The 17,400-nt window shown below is 38.1% G+C and overlaps 1 protein-coding gene and 1 long non-coding RNA gene across 2 annotated transcripts; one reads left to right on the top strand and one right to left on the bottom strand.

Annotated features, from left to right (window-relative positions):
• Positions 1-7,194: 7,194 nt before the first annotated feature.
• Positions 7,195-8,903, bottom strand: LOC137963342 (uncharacterized). The gene is made up of 7 exons (XM_068810478.1): positions 8,619-8,903; positions 8,052-8,123; positions 7,913-7,974; positions 7,690-7,828; positions 7,533-7,616; positions 7,342-7,425; positions 7,195-7,242 (listed from the first exon to the last, which is right to left on the bottom strand). The coding sequence occupies exons 1-7, from the start codon at positions 8,901-8,903 to the stop codon at positions 7,195-7,197; spliced, it is 774 nt and encodes a 257-aa protein (XP_068666579.1).
• Positions 8,904-10,300: 1,397 nt separating this feature from the next.
• On the top strand, positions 10,301-16,817 carry LOC137963857 (uncharacterized). The gene is made up of 5 exons (XR_011115249.1): positions 10,301-10,659; positions 11,884-12,054; positions 15,677-15,761; positions 15,852-15,934; positions 16,105-16,817. It is a non-coding gene; the product is annotated as an uncharacterized lncRNA (long non-coding RNA).
• Positions 16,818-17,400: the final 583 nt, after the last annotated feature.

Here is a 17,400-nt window from a genome sequence, read left to right as displayed (position 1 = left end):
CCTACTCTTTTAAGTTATTTGTGTGATACCCTAATCAAGGGTGTTGATTATTACTTGATTTATTGATTGATTATAAAGATATTTCATGGTTGAATATTTTTTTTAAACATGGCTGGTAAGAGTGATTTACTTAAAATCACTATGATTCCTATAAAAAGTTTATTGAACTATTTGGGTTTATCTCAATCTATTAAGCATTTTTTTATTACTTGAGATTTATTGAACCACTTGATTAAGCCATCTCCTCTCGTGGATGAAGAAGATAGTGTATACACAAAGTGACTTAAAGAGGACACATTTGTTATTAGTCGGTTGATTAATAGCATGGAAGGAATTGTTGTAGACAATGTTGTTCATCTTGAGATAGCTAAATAAGTGTGAAATATTTGTGCAAAGTAAAATTCAAGTGTTATAGTTTGCAAAAATTATATGATGTTTTTCAAATAATGTACAGTATTAAACAGGGGGAGAACTTTCATGATTACCTTTCTCACATGGAAGAGTAAAAAGCAAAATGTAGTTGCAAGATCTAGTACTAAGTCAAAATATAGAGCTATGGCACGTGTCAAGCGAGCTTCTATGGATTAAATCCCTCTTGGCAAAGTTGGGATTTAACAAAGGTGGCTCTATGGAACTTTATTATGAAAATCAAGTTGCAATCCACATTGCCACCAATCCAGTCTTTCATGAGAGAATAAAGCTTATCGAAGTTGACTGTCACTTTGGTAGTGAGAAGCTACAAGTATGAACTATATGTCTCAAACATATGTCATCTCAAAGGGAAGTTGTTGATATACTCACAAACCAGTTAGCCCAAAAATTCTCCCCATTGTATACACCAAGCAGGGAATCTACGGTCTTCTCATCACCAAATTGAGGGAGAATGTTATAATATATGATTAAGCTTAGGTGTCATTGATATAATAAGTCTATGATCTTTTACCTTTTTATTCACACCTAATTTGGCATCTATAAATAAAGCTTAAGGGGGAGGATTAGAGATTCAAACTCACAACCATAATCCTCTCCTCTGTTTCACCAGCGTGCTATCTCTCTCTCACACTCAGTCGTCCCTCTTCCCTTTTTCTCTTTCTCTCTTCTTCTTCTCTTCTCCTTATTCCTTCTTTCTTTGTCTACCCTACATTGAAGACATTAACCATGGAATATGGAAAACTACAGAGCACAAGATAGAGTCTATGGAGCTTTGTTTCAAAGTGGAATGTCAAGACATTTGAGAGAAAATGAAAGATTGCCACTTTGTACAGGACAAGAAAGAAAGGAAAGAAGTAGAAGTGGTTTTCATTTCAACTCAAGATTAAACTGTGAAAAAGTAAAGCATTCAGATAGGAAAGACATTATTTTCTTAATAGCAAACTCATGCATGTGTGTGTCCCTCAACACGTGATGTTGGTGATACGAACTAATACTAAGCCACATGTGCATGTTTGAAATCACAAGGGTTCAATATGGCTGGACCAACCCATACGACAAGGTGTATGGGGTATTGTTTAAATATGATGAAATAACAAAGGTATAAAACTTAAACCTAATACATGAATGTGTTGTGTAAGAGATTTGTCTGTTGAGTAGGGCTCCTTGCATCTTGAACCACATAAATCCTTGTGGTTTTGATTATTTTGTTTCTTGTTTACTTAGTTTTAACTTATCATGCTTACAACTCTTTTGAAAACACGAAGTTACTGACCTCTCTTTTGAAAGTTCGTAGATTTTTTAAAGGAATTTTATTCAACTAACCACTTTAATAAAATATTTATTAAAACCATCGAATAAAAAACATAATTTTAAAAATACCTAACTTTGACCGAGTAATTGCCTGACTAGAAAGTTCAAGGCAACACATCAACATTGAACAACACGTGGCACCACTTCAACTGCCACACCGTCATCCAAAGGTAACATACGCCACATCATTTGACATATCACCTGCGCGCGCACATCATCTGCCGCGTCTTCGACACACCATTTTAGTCGTACTTCTTTTTCTCCCTTTTTTATTTCAGTTTTGATTTAAGTTCTTTTGTAATTTAAAAAATATTTTAGGTTTTAAAAACCTAAAGTAATTATTATAAAATATTTTTAAATTAAAAAATAATTTAAATAAATAATAAAATTAAAAATGCGAGAAAAAGAAGTAGGGTTGACAGGGCATGTCACTGAAATGTCAGCCTATGTGGTGGATGATGTGTGCGTGTAAGTAACCTGGTAGATGTCACTTTTGGTTGGTGACGTGCTAGCTGATGTGTCGCCACGTGTCGATCAATAGACTTTCCAGTTGGGCTATCCATCGAACAAAGTTGAGTATTTTTTAAAAATATATTTTTAGTTGATTATATTGAAAAAATTTTACTAAAATGATTAGTTTAATAAATTTCATTTTTTTAATGAGTACATCTAAACCTTTTTTTTTTGTCCCTTGTTTTGAAAGACAACATAACTCTATGCCTCTAAACATGTTGATCTCTCATGAGATTTGTGGATACCACTCAAAACACCTACCCTCTATCTTGTAACTATATGAGCTCCCTTCTACCATCAACCCAAGTCCATCACCGAAAGATAGAACGAGAAGAAAGTCATAGGGAAGGAAGAGGAAGAAATTGTGTTAGGGAAGGATAGCCAATTCCTAAAGGAAGAGGAAAAAACTGGTCTGCACTTGTTGCCTTATGCCTACACAAACTCATCGAAACTCAAAAGAAAATATTACTATATTGAAGTAAATATGCAAGTAAAGAAATATCTACACCAACGGAAGATAAAGTAACAAACAACTTTGTCATGTTCACAGACATGAATTTAGAGATACATAAATACAACAACTACCAGTTCATAACATACCAACAAGCATCTGTTGGCATGAGTTGTATCCGATAAATCAGAGGAGACATCCTCATGAGAGAAATCAGAGGAGGAAATCCTCTGATTGATTCTTTGAGAGATTATAGGAAAAATCCTATAATGTGTGTAATCAAAATTATATAAATAGATTACTTGTAAAGTTTAAAGCAAGATAAACGGAAGAATTTTTTTTTGACATGGTATTAGAGCAGGTGAGCTCCTTTAGCAATGCCGCCAGTGGGCTCATGTCTCGTGTCTTCTAGGAATAACCAGACAACGTTTGACAACGACGGAGGGAGGACTTTTCTCCTTGACTGTGGACCCATATCGCGAATCATTTCAGAAACTCTTGTTGTGGGGAGTCATCCTCTCCGAAAGTGGCAGAAAACATATCGCCGGTCGCGGCGACCGTCGACTCTGGCCGAACCTCCGACTTGCAGAATGACAATCTAGAGACGATGGAAGTCCTCTCGTCCTATGCTATTCAGGGGAAGCCCTCGCGTAGAATCACTCTTGTCCTAACTTAGGCAGATTTAATTCGATGTAATGACTTGGACCGAACGCGGACCGGATTTTACTCGGATAAGATTCAACCGAGTCAACCTACCGACCAATTGGGAAGATCTCTTTCACCCATCGTTGGTTATATTGTGTCTTCATCCATGGCCGACACAGACTTCTAATCGAATGCTCCCCTCGGATCTAATAGAGAGAGGCTGATTGCAACTCTTGGATACTTGATTCTGGAGCAATGGACCATATGACGTTTGATGCGAATGATTTTTCTCAGACCTTTCCTCCTCGGTGAACTAGCATTGCAAATGTTAATGGAGTTATTTCTTCGGTAACTGGGGCAGGAACAGTGATGTTGTCACCAGCCCTACCATTATCTAATATTTTACTTATGCCTACTCTTTCTCACAAGTTATTATTAGTATGTCAAGTTACCAAAGACCTGAACTGTGATGTGCATATTTAATCCTACATTATCTTACTCAAGATATTCTCACCAAGGAGATCATTGGGTGTGGTACTAAGAGAGGGGGGCTCTATTACATGGAACATTTCAGCATGGGTCGAGCATATCACATACAACACCTGAGTGACCTCAAAGTGGAGCAGATTTGGTTGTGGCATTGTCGATTAGGCCATCTTTCATTTGGTTATCTAAAACTTGTGTTTCCTGATTTATTTTCAGATTTGTCAAATATGGACTTTAACTATGTAACTTGCATTCTAGTTAAAAGTCATCGAGTCAATTATTCCTTAATTATGAATAAGAGTGAGGTCCATTTAACTTTGATTTGCTCTGATGCATGGGGTCCTTCTCCCAAAATACTTTGTTTGGTTTTCGTTGGTTTGTGATATTTGTTGATGATTGCACTTGAATGACTTAGATTTATTTGTTGAAATATAAGGATGAGTTCTTCTATAAATTTCAATCCTTTCATAAAATGATTCAAACTCAGTTCTCCACTAGGATTAGAATTCTTCAATTTGATTATGGTAGAGAATATGTGAATCAACAGTTTTGTGATTATTTTCAACAACATGGACTGATTCATGAAACTTCATGCCCCTAGACTGCTCAGCAAAATGGTATTGCAGAGCAAAAAAATTGCCATATTATTAAAATGGATCGAGCTCTTTTACTTGTAACTCACATGCCTAGCCACCATTGGACTAATGTTGTTGCTACGATAATCCATCTTATTAACCGCATGTCCTCCAAAGTGTTTGAGTTCAAGACTCCACTATAGGTCTTGTCAACCTATATTTCATTACCCACGGTGCTAATGTTTCCACCTTGAATTTTTTGCTACGTTGTGTTCGTTAACCTCAAAAAAAAAAAAAAAAACAACGCACAAAACTTGATCCTTGAGCTATTCGATGTCTTTGCTTGGGATATACAGTACATAAAAAAGGGTATCGATGCTACGATCCAACTACTCGTCACACATGTGACTATGAATGTCACATTCACAAAATCCGATAATTTCTACTCTCCTGCCGCATCCAATTCTTCTCTTCCGGAGGAGACACGAGAAGAAAAAGAGCTGAATTGGTTGATATTTAACTAGTTCAATGACACTAATACAAAGACATCTCTGAAAGTTGAAGTAGCAGAACCTAATCCAAAATTGACATCTCCGGAAGTTGAAGTAGTAGAACCTAATCCAAAGCTGACATTTCTAGAAGTTGAAGTAGCAGTACCCCTCCTCTCTTCAATATCTAACGACACATCTCCTGAGAATATCAATGAGGTAAGTACCCCTGCCACACCTCAAAATTCTAATGATGCGGATACTCCTATCAATGGTTATGAATTACCTATCAGGCATAATCGGGTCAAATCACTGAACAGATATTTTCCTGAAGTGAAGGAACAAATATTGAGATATCTAATTGCCAGTTATGTATCCACAAAAGAACTGTCCGAACCCCTCAAGAACTTTGTAAGTGAACTCTCCTCACACCATATTCCTACAAATGTTGGTGAAGCTCTAAAAGATCCTAGGTGGGTTTATGCTATGAAGGAAGAAATGGAGACATTAATGAAAATTGAGACATGGAGTCTTGTTCCATTACCCAAAGGTAAAACAACAGTGGGGGTGTAAATGGGTATTCTCCATCAAGTACAAATTTAATGGATCGGTTGAACAGTATAAGGTGAGGGTAGTAGCAAAAGGATACACACAAACATATGGCGTAGACTACCAAACGACATTCTCACCAGTGGCCAAATAAAGTTTTGTTAAGGTAATGCTATTTCTTGCAGCTAACCTTGGTTGACCATTACACTAGTTTGCCTTTAAAAATGTGTATCTACATGTAGATCTTAAAGTAAAAAATCTACATGGATGTCTCTCCGAGATATATGGCAAATTCGGAAGCAAGGGTGGTATGCAAGCTACAACGAACACTATACGACTTGAAGCAATCTCCTAGAGCGTGGTTTGGGCGATTGAGCTTGGCAATGAGGAAATATGGTTTTCAACAAAGCAACTTAGATCATATGCTATTTTTAAAGCAACAATGGGGTAAGGTGACATCGTTGATAGTCTATGTAGACGATATGATCCTTATAGGAGATGATCCAGAAGAAATAACAAGACTTCAAGAGCAACTAACAACAAAATTTGAGATGAAAAATCTGGGAGGACTCAAATATTTTCTAGGAATTGAAGTTACTAGATTTAAGTAAGGGATATTCCTTTCTCAATGAAAATATATCCAAAATTTATTATTTGAAGTTGGACTATTGGAGTGTAAGCTTGCAGATACCCCAACAATCCAAACCATGAGCTTGGAGAATACCCAAACCAAGAGCTACAGAAAAACGAAGGTATTAGAGGTTAGTTGCCTGCCATCACCTATGCAGTAAGTGTAGTAAGCTAAATTATGCATTGTCCAAGTGAAGATCATATGAGCACTATGAGTCAAATTCTTTGGTACCTAAAGTCCTCCCCTAGAAAAGGACTTATGTTCTCAAGAAATAACTATCTAAGGGTTGAAGGTTATACATACGTTAATTGGGCAAGGAATATTTTAGATAAAATATCCACCTCAGGCTATTTTACGTTTGTTGGAGAGAATCTAGTTACATGGAGAAGTAATAAGCAAAATGTGGTAGCATTATCAAGTGCTGAAGTCGAGTTATGTGGGATGGTTGAGGGTCTTTGCGAGCTTCTCTGACTTTAGAGGCTATTAACGGAAATTGGCTTAGCCCAAAACCATGAGATGAACTTATTCTGTGATAAGAAGCAGCTATTGATATCCCGCATAGACCGGTTCACCGTGATCAAACAAAACATGTGGATGTAGATTAATACTTCATCAAGAAAACTTGTAGACCAAGATAATTCAATTTTTGTTTGTTAAATCTGAAGACCACTTGGTAGATATATTTATAAAAATGATATGCAGTAAAAACTTCTACAACTCATTTGGCAAGTTGGGCATAGAGATTTATATGCACAAACTTGAGGGGGACTATTGGTATGAGTTGTATCCGATAAATCGAAGGATAAATCCTCGTGAGAAAAATCAGAGGAGGAAACCTCTGATTGATTCTCCGAGAGATTATAGGGGAAATCCTGTAATTTGTTTAATCAAAATTGTATAAATAGATCACTCTATAAAGTGTTAAAGTAAGATAGACGCAAGAAAAGAATTTTTTGACAGCACCATTATTTACATCTTCATAATTTTCTCTGCCGAATCGATCTCAGACGACTTCACTGACAAACGCTCAAACCACAGAGACAACAACTATGACAAACAACAGTTTTATAAAGATAGTGCCATCGGTGGGCATAATACGGGCGGCAAGTTCCTTCACACCTGCGCACGCTGTTCAGCAGCAGCAGCAGCAGCAGCAGCCACCTGGAAAGAGTAGAAAAGGTCATCAGGAGATGAGCAGCATTGCTGGCCGAATAGGCTTCATATATTTTTAGTAGTGAAGATGATAGTGAAGGCACTTACTCGTCTGTTCCTCCTGGTCCACCTGCCATAGATCAAGCGAGCAAACTGCGCCATGCAATAGAGAGGCAGGAGGAACCCAGCTAGCTGCAAAAGAGAAGTGAAGAATCAGATTGGTTTCAGGGAGGAGGAAGGAGTACATTGGAGACAGCCCCTTATCCCTTCATCCAATAAACTCAACTATAGTCACTTACGTTGAGGTAAGTTTCAGGGTCCTGCAGGAGGGAAGGGTTGGACATGACCATGAAAAGATGACGAATAAAGAGGACGAGCATGAGCTGCATGCAAAATACAGAGTTTAGTCAGACCCTCGTTCCTGACGCAGTTGTAACATGGTGGGGAAGAACTTACCGCAACTGCAGCAGCGCGCCAGAGAGATATGCCGGCAAAGGTCGGACCGAAATCTCTGCCCTCGTCGTCGTCCTCAGGGTCCTCCTCAAAGTCGCGGTCAAAAGCCCCGTTTCTCCCCGCATCAGCTTCCCAGCTTTGGCTATTTAGATGTACAAAACAATATTAAAAACTTAGATGGGTAAGAATCAGAGAACCACCTAAATATATCAAGAGTTGAAATTACCGAATTTCAATGGCGAAGCACTCGGCGGCCCTCGCCGGAGCAGTGTAGCCAGGGGTGTACATCTGTTAAAAGTGCAAGGATTCAGGGAAAGATGGACATGAAAATACAAATACTGTAATTTAGAGAAGCTGGACTGAACCTGGTGACAGATTTCGCATCTTATGCTGCCTTTCTGGGAACACCACTTCTGGATGCAGTCACGATGCGCATACTACATAGAAACAGATCAAACAAAATTCAGCAATTGCATGCAGAATTACCATTATGCAATGCCGACTACTCAGTCCCTGTCGAGAGGATACTAAATAACCATTGCAGCAGCAGCAGAAGAAACCGAAAGTGAAAGCCATAATTGCGGATACCAAACAGTCTAAAGCGCACACTGGTATAAACAACATGGAAAACCGCTAATGTATGACCTCCTCAACAGGCATAAAAAAAGCTAGTTATTGCATGCAAAAGATGACTGGGATATCGAAAAAGCGCAAATGGGTAGCTCTGAAATCGCCGAATCGATCGGAAGCAAGGAAAAGCTTGAAGCTCGAGTACAAAGAAAATAGCACATCAAATATATTAAAATTCATGATATAAAGTATAGACAATTCTAGCAATGGAAACCAGAAAATGCAGGATCACTATGCCAACCAGACATGCAAATGAGGAAAAATCCAAAACGCAGAATATGGGAAAACAATTTGTAAGAGACCTTCAGGGTGCCATTGCAACCGCAGGGGGCTTCCAGGTTGTCGACATAGTCTTCATCCTGGCAAATCCTGCATTCGGCTTTTCTCGGTGGTTCGGAGCTCCCCTCGCCGCTGTCCGCGGAGTGCGGACTGCTGCCCCCGGCGTTCCACTCGAGGTCGAGGTCTGCAACATTGCCTGAACCATTGCCAGGCGCTGCAGCTTTCAGCCCCAGGTCGATTCCGCCGGGCCCTTCTTCATTGAGCAATTCCACTAGCACCATGAAGTCACTCGCAGTTACGTCCGACATTGTTGCGCTTGACACTCGTGCCGGTTGTCTACCGTGCCTGAGCATTTCGTGCTTCTCTTCTACAGTGATCCAGGTAATTTATAGGCGGAGGAAGGGGAAGGGGTATAAAGTGAAGAAGCCCCTGCATGATCACTAGGTTACAAAAAAGGCAGTTGTTTATTTGACAAAATTATCCCTTCTTAAGAGGGAATTTGACGAAGATAAATTTCAGATTTTCACCGGTTCAATCTTTTCCACTTCAATAATTTATTATTTATCGATGTTTAGAAAAGAAAAATCAGGAAAAAAAGGATTTGAAGCTCCTAGAAATTGTAAAATAGAAAATCTTTTGAACTTATAAAATAAATAAAATAGCCTTAAATTTCTACTAAATAACAAATATGCCACTTCCTAGCCAATCCTTTGTTTTGAAATTGAACAATTATTCGATGCATTGCTATAAGGCCTTATTAGTAACATCCTCATTTGAGCTTTTTTTTTTTGTTCGATTCGATTATAGAATCGAACAGGGAGCGACAAAATTGATATGTTTTTAATAAATTTTGTCGTGTAACACATGTCACTAACACAAGTTTCGATAAATAGTTCGTTACACAACCTAGTTGTTACTAGTTCATTGGCTATATAATCATGGGGGAAAACGACAAAAAAATCTTTATTCTAAATCATTAACCATTTGCTAAGTTCAAAAATGACAATATAATTATGAGAACCGTATGCAAGTTTGGAACATAATAAACGACAAAAAGTAACGAACGCCTACGTACTTTAAAAGGTCAAGTAACACAACAATGATTTTGATTGTTTTCCAATTAAGGACTAAATATATGTCTTATAAGATAAGCATTGTCTGAACCAATGAGCTCACAACTATTAAAAAATACAGAAAAAAATACCTACGGAAATCAGCACTTAGTTCACTATTGGAATGGTATTCTGGTAAATATTGAGGACCTTCCAACGCAATAATACTAGGTAGTAAGGACATCTGAATGTGACATCGTTACAACGTGACAATTTCTGTGACAAATAAAAAAGATTTATTTGAAAATTCATTTCTAATATATTATTTATTTTTTATTACTTTTTGAATTTCTGCGTTGACGTGGCAGCGGGATGGGTTTTTTACCGCGCGGAGGTAAACATGAGTCGGCGCTAGTGAGGATAACATACCATGAATACCCTCGAGCTAAATCCAAAACGTATGGTGCAGCACTTTAACCGACTCTCAACAACCGGGTCTTGAACGGGCACGCAGCGGAGGCCCTTTTATCGTTTTCCAAGCCTAGCCCGAGACGTGGAGCCTACCTGTGGGAATTGGGTCGCCGTCACCGGCTGCGTGACTCGTGGATTCTGTCCTCGTCCCCACCATCATTTCAACGCTTAGGGCGATCTGTTGTGCCGACCACCGCTTGGTGCGGACGTGTCAGCCGCGAACAAGGGGGAACGCCACGGCGCTGCCGTTACGGTCTGGTGAGGGCACGTCTGGGAGAGTGGGAAACTTGTGAGGACGAAATCGATATTTGACATTGAACCGTTGAGCGAGGTGTGAGCAGAGTCTAGAAATAGAAAGGGAGGGAGAGACGATGGATTCGGTCAGCTGCAGTAGTGGGAATTAAAGCAGTCGCGCGTAGTCTCTGAACTCTGAAATCTGAAATCTTCGTCGACGACTGCAGAAAAAGAGCCTCCAATCGTGAGATCGCAGCACGACCTACGAGGAGAGAACACACTCGAACACATCTTCAGTTTTTCCTCGGTAAGAGCCCTTGTCATGTCCTTCAATTTTTCTCTGTTTTTGTTTGACGAGGAACTGGATGGATTTGGGGGTAGTGGAATCTAGAATTCCGGGGCGCATCTGAATCTGAATCATGTAATGGAAGGTCCTATCACCATTGGACGATTCATCGAATAAAAAAAAGTTACTCCTATAAACGGATCAAACAATACCAACTGTTGGTTTCTAATTCAAACACAGCTTCTAGTCTCAATAGGAACTGTTTTAACTACTATTTTCATGAGTTTTTTATTACTACAAATTTTTTTCTACTAGTTTTATGAGCGACCACTCAACCCTTTCTTTTCTTTGGGAGGTAAAAGGGAAATTTCAATTATAATGTTGAGACTGTATTTGAAGTTAATCAGAAAAGTTTAGGTTGTGTTTAGAAATTGGGCTAAAACTAAAAGTCTATACGAAATTAACCTGAGTCTATTCTCATTTAAGTAACTATCGTTTAGAGACAGAATATCTAATAGGGTTGTTTTTATATTTTGATCTGCTCTCAATTTTACTTAATAAAATTTAGGAGGACCCTTTGCCCATTCCTCCCCATAGTAAATAAAAAAACATAGGATAAAGGGGAGGTGAGCCTATTAATACACCAAACAAAAGAAAGTAAAACTCCACCAAGGTCTAATTTAATTATTAGAAGTTGAAATACCTTACCCTGTTGTACTTTCCAATAGTAGCTCGAATACTAGGTTTTAAACAGGTAAAGTGTGTTCAATTTCTTATACCAACTTCCAACTACCTTAATATTTACTCAAGTAACCATTTTATGTAACTTGGGCGAGGATTGTTTCGTTACTTGTTCATTCATATTTTGATGTGTATGTTAACTGTTCAATACATGGGATAAATTACAGATTTAGATAATTCTAAAATATCTATCACCACCCCTCCCAATGTAGGGAGGGGTCTATAAGTAATCATTAATCACATATATTTTTCATTTAAGAATTGATGTGAGAGTAAAGAAGTAACCTAATAAGTAAAAATACAACATAATTAATTGGACAAACATATCATCTAGAGAATGAGTCGTATAAAAACCCATACTCTTAAATTTCTTCTACTTTGTGGACCTTTTTGATGAAGCCTAGGAAGGGAGAGATTTGGATTTCTTTCTAGTGGAACATTTTGGTTGTAACGGTATTGACCGTGGTGCGCATTTTCCAGCTAACGTGAGCAATTGTGATGCAGATAGGCCTACCAAATCTTCCGTGATCTCAGGGGCTTCATACAGAGCAACACTTTCATGTGTTTCATCATTTCCACTAGTTACACTGCAGCTTGACCCAACCCCATTTTCGCTCAAAGCTGAGAAATCGGGTCATTTTCACTGTTAGTTTCTGTGAGAAGCTCTACATACTGGTAAGTCACAGTTTCGAGCAAATTTGTTGCGTTAATTTTGTTATATTCAGTCCTAAATTTTTTGTATGATCGTTTGCTCTCAGCATAATTGGATTTTCACTGCTCTTTGTTAGAACTTGCTCTTTTTTAGTTTTTTCCTTTTATCAGTGTAACTGCAAGCTTTATATTTTTAGGCATAACTACAACTGGGCTTAGTTTTTGCTATTGTTATTACATCGGATTCCCTTAAAAACTCAATTCAGCTTCTAGTTAAATGTCAGTTATTTAAATATTCTTTGTAGATACTTCATTCTTGAAACTAACAGAAATAAGTAAAATTCCTCAGTGGTTACTGTCACCAAAATCTCTCGCCCTGATTTAAGAGAGAGTTCATAGAAAAAGTAAATATGTAAGTTAAAGGAATCATAAACATCAATGCAAACACTTTTAAATAAATATGTGAAATTCTTAACATAAATATGTGAAGAAAGAACTTAAGCCTACAATGGAAAATTAGCAGCAGATCATTGCTTGACTGTTGTAACCACCATTTTGTTTATTCTTCTTTGCAATCATGACATTCGGTTAATATTTATACAGCTGAACATGCTTCGCTTATGTGGATGGATCTTCTATCTATATGGAAAAGGATTCGGAATGCTACCCTGAGATTTCATTGTTCTCTAAAAAACCAGGAGACCTGATCTAATGAGTTTAGAATAGGGCCATTGAATTATAAAATTGTCAAGAATCTTTCCGATGAGAATGAGTAAACTGTTCTTATTGCTTGATTATGTTGAATGGAATTCATGTGAGAGATACCATAAAACAGGTGAAAAGTGAGCTACACTGGAACAAATGAAAGCAATTTCTAGTTTCTTCCAAACTTTTTAAACTTATATTTTTACCTACATATTAGTTGAAATTACTTCTGATAATGTTTGTGCAACAATTTCTTTATAAGTAATTACATATATATGGGAAAGGAATTTGGGCTTAATTCCATTTAAGGTAAGTGCATGTTCTGATCATGGGGTTAAGTACTTGGCTTTCCGTTACCTAACAGGCCGGTATTTTGGGTAGTATTGGTTAGGTGCTTAACATTTGGTATCAGAGCAGGCACCACGTTGTGGGTTCGAATCCCGGAGGGGGTGACTTAGAGGCCAGATTAAAATTACTGGTAGTCTCAAAAAGTGAGTCGGGCCAGTGTTGCTAGAGTGGGCCACTAGAGTGAGCTGCCGTGGACGTCGGCTCATAACGGCAAGAGTATTGTTATGATCATGGGGTTCAGTACTTGGTTTTCCGCTACCTAACAGGCCGGTCTTTTGGGTAGTATTGGCCAGGTGCTTAACATTTGGTATCAGAGTAGGCACCATGTTGCGGGTTCGAATCCCGGAAGGGGCGACCTAGAGGCTAGATTAAAATTATTGGTAGTCTCAAAAAGTGAGTCGGGCCAGTGTCGCTAGAGTGGGCCGCTAGAGTGGGCCACTAGAGTGAGCCGCCGTGGACATCGGCTCATAACGGCGGGAGTATTGTTATGATCATGGGGTTCAGTACTTGGCTTTCCGCTACCTAACAGGCTGGTCTTTTGGGTAGTATTGGCTAGGTGCTTAACATTTGGTATCAGAGCAGGCACCACGCTTCGAGTTCAAATCCCGGAGGGGGTGACCTAGAAGGGGCGACCTAGAGGCCAGATTAAAATTACTGGTAGTCTCAAAAAGTGAGTCAGGCTAGTGTCGCTAGAGTGGGCCGCTAGAGTTGGCCACTAGAGTGATGGCAGGAGTATTGTTATGATCCTAGGGTTAAGTACTTGGTTTTCCGCTACCTAATAGGCCGGTCTTTTGGGTAGTATTGGCTAGGTGCTTAACATTTGGAATCAGAATAGGCACCACGTTGTGGGTTCGAATCCCGGAGGGTGCGACCTAGAGGCCAGATTAAAATTAATGGTAGTTTCAAAAAGTGAGTCAGGTCAGTGTCGCTAGAGTGGGCCACTGGAGTGAGCCGCTGTGGACGTCGGCTCATAAAGGTGGGAGTATTGTTATGATCCTGAGGTTAAGTACTTGGCTTTCTGCTACCTAATAGGCCGGTCTTTTGGGTAGTATTGACTAGGTGCTTGACAGTGCACCTAATTTTCAATTTTATTATTCAGTGACTTAGAGTTGATGCTTCTTATTCTATATTTATATCGATTGAGTGACTTAAATTTAATGCTTCTCATTCTGCATTTATATCAATTGAATGACTTATACTCAATTCTTCTCATTCTACATTTATATCTTATCCCATGATTGATATTGGTTTTTATTTTTTTCTTATTTTTACCAGTTTTATGATAAACTAGTGGTCATTGTTTTAAGTTGTTGTTTTTAAAGAGATTTGTGTTTTTTCCCCTAAGCAAGGCGAAGAGAACAAAATCTTATGAAGGGGTTCCCTTACAATGAGGGATTGGAGGGATACCCATGTTTTTCTGTAACAAAATGTTGTGATTGTGAGCACTTGATTACCCCGTCCACAACTCCTAGGATAGTTCAACTGATCTCAACAAACACCTCCTGAAGTTGCTGAATGATGCTTTTGCAAGCGATAGTAAATGACTCCGACTACTTTTCTTCCTCAAAAAAAATCCTCCCAGAATTTTACGGCAAATCTCTTCTCATATTGAAAGAGACGAGGTCTACTATCTTGACCCTCTATATTGGTCTTGTTCCTTTCCACAATTCTCCATTCAGCCATGTCCACGGCTGCCCTGATCTCTGCATTTTCCCGCTATTCTGCAATTGCAGGAACTCGTCTTGCTTTGTTGCTGCCTATTCTCCCTTTTTTGCTTCTTGGCATACTCTCCATCAGGGCTTCCCACTCTCATAGTAAAACATTTTTAGCCATGTCTAGCTGTTGTAAGTTATTATATTATTTTTTGCATTAAGGCACAAAAGCAAAGCAAAGCAAAACAAAACAAGGGGGCTTGGAGGAGTTGATCATCACAATGAGAGGCTGATGATCAATACACTCTTTTGCCAAATTTTCTGTCAAACCATTGGCAGATCTGTTGACAAGTGATTAGCTACAAACACTTTTACTAGCCAATCTACAAATTTCAAGAAAGGAATTCCAGTGCCTTCATGGAGGCTTTTGGACGATTGTTATAAATATGTTTTTTTTTTTTTTGATAAATAAGATAACTTTCTGGGGAAGAAAATTGAGTGCAGCTAAGGTTAGCTAGCTTCCACCCTCCCCCCTCTTATTGTTACAACGATTTTTTTTTAATGTGCTCTCTGCGTGCAATTTGGGGAACCAGTAATAAGTGGTATGGAAAATGTGCCAAGTTGAAACAGGTGGTTAGATTTGTTTAAAGTAAAGTGATTGTCCAATAATGTTCTAGTTTACTGTTTTGCAATAATTTTGATTTATTTCCTGCTCTCAAATTTTTTCTGGCTCCAATTATTTTCTTGGTATTGTTGGTTGTCAAGTGCTGGTATCTAGACTTGATTCTTTGGCCCTTTTGGAGTTACTTCTCTCTGTCTTAGTTGTGAATTTGACATTTGTTTGACATCCCATGCGTTCACTGTCATTTTATATTTTAATGTCCCACCTACAAGGTTAAATTATCCATTTTCATGTTTCTGATTTATTGTTTATCTATCAGTTTGAGGCTCACTGATCTCTTCAGATGGGGAAGTATACTTGAATTGTCAACTATGGGAACTTTTACCATTTTTTGGAAATTCCAGGTACGGATCTCTCTCGCTCTCTCTCTCTGCGGATATAGCTTTTTTGTCCTCTCTTTTGTCTGTGAAAATGACCATTTTTGTCCTCCTCAGGAGAAGAACATCACAGTGTGGAATGTATTGCCAGGTGCTGCAGCTTAGCAACAGTTTCAGAAGAATATGACAAAAACGACAAGGTATCCCTCAATCCAGTTTAGTTCTGATGAAACTGTTACCTGTCGTTTGGCGACAAACGAGATACAAATTTTTGATGCTGCGGATTTCTGCAAAGGAATTATTTATAAGCTTAGAGTTCCTGGTGCAGCTGCAATTAAGGTTCTAAGACACCTGGGGTGTCATGTTGCAGAATTTGTTGCAGGGTCTAAAGTTAGTATTATCAAAATAAGGTTGCAAGGGGCTTCCAGGTTGCCGACATAGTCTTCATACTGGCAACATTGCCTGAACCATTGCCAGGTGCTCTGCAGCTTTCAGCCCCAGGTCGATTCCGCCGGGCCCTCCTTCATTGAGCTCCTCCACTGCCACCGTGAACTCACTCACGGTTACGTCCGACATTCTCATGCTTGACACTCGTGCCTGTTGTCTACCGTGGCCGAGTATTTGGTGCTCCGCTTCTACAGTGATCCAGGTAATTTAATTTATATGCGAAGGAGAAGGGAAACGAAGTGAAGAAGCCCCTGCTTGATCACTAGAGGTTACAAAAAGGGTAGTTGTTTCTTAGCACCGATTTGACAAAATTATCCCTTCTTAAGAGGGAATTTGACGAAGATAAATTTCAGATTTTCACCGGTTCAATCTTTTCCAATTCACTAATTTATTATTTACCGATGTTTAGAAAAAGAAAATTTCAGTTTTCAGCTTCTGTGCAGATTTATTATTTGGGGAGGTGACAAAATTAATATGTTTTTAATACAATACAATACAATATAAATCGGAAAAAGCTGGATCACGATGCCAACCAAAATATTTCACCCTGATTAAAGAGAAGAGTTCTTGAAGAAGAAGAAGAAGAAGAAAAAATGTAAGTTAAAGGGAGCCATAAACGTCAGTGAGCAGCAGACCAATCCGGAGTTTAACTTAATAACAATTTTAGCTCATGGCTTTTACCTTTATATCAGTTCAAGTTAATATTCCTTTTAATCTCTGTGCAAAAAAAATCTCAGTATAAATAATTATAGATATGAGGCAAGGAGTATAGACTTAAGTCCCATCTAATTTAATTTAACCATCAAATTTGAATTGAATAACTTAAAACTTAATTCTTCTCATTCTATATTTATTTTCTATGTAGGGGAATTTAAGAACTATAAGTGGAAGAGTTTTCTTTAGGCTAGTAAATCTTCTTCATTTGTAGACGATATTGGAGGAAAGTTTAATTTAATGTTAAGAATGTTATGGCTATTATTTAATTATTCAAATGTAAACAAAAATATGATAAGACTAAAATTGATGTCAATTATTAATTCCTTATATTTAGGTCAACCAAAAATATGTATAAAAAATTGAAGTATGCATAAAAGCTTAAATAATTTTTTTTATAAATATGCATTTTATACATTCATATTTGCATCTAAAATTATTTAATTCATATGAAGTAGATGAGAAATGGTATAAAAAACAAATATGCTGATTTTCTATTTATTCA

Source organism: Aristolochia californica, unplaced genomic scaffold, assembly GCF_029961685.1.
Source record: "Aristolochia californica isolate CCGP_79_NKW_82.1479 unplaced genomic scaffold, dmAriCali1.0.hap1 SCAF_4, whole genome shotgun sequence".
Taxonomy (NCBI): Eukaryota; Viridiplantae; Streptophyta; class Magnoliopsida; order Piperales; family Aristolochiaceae; genus Aristolochia; species Aristolochia californica.
This window is presented reverse-complemented; position numbering and strand designations above follow the sequence as displayed.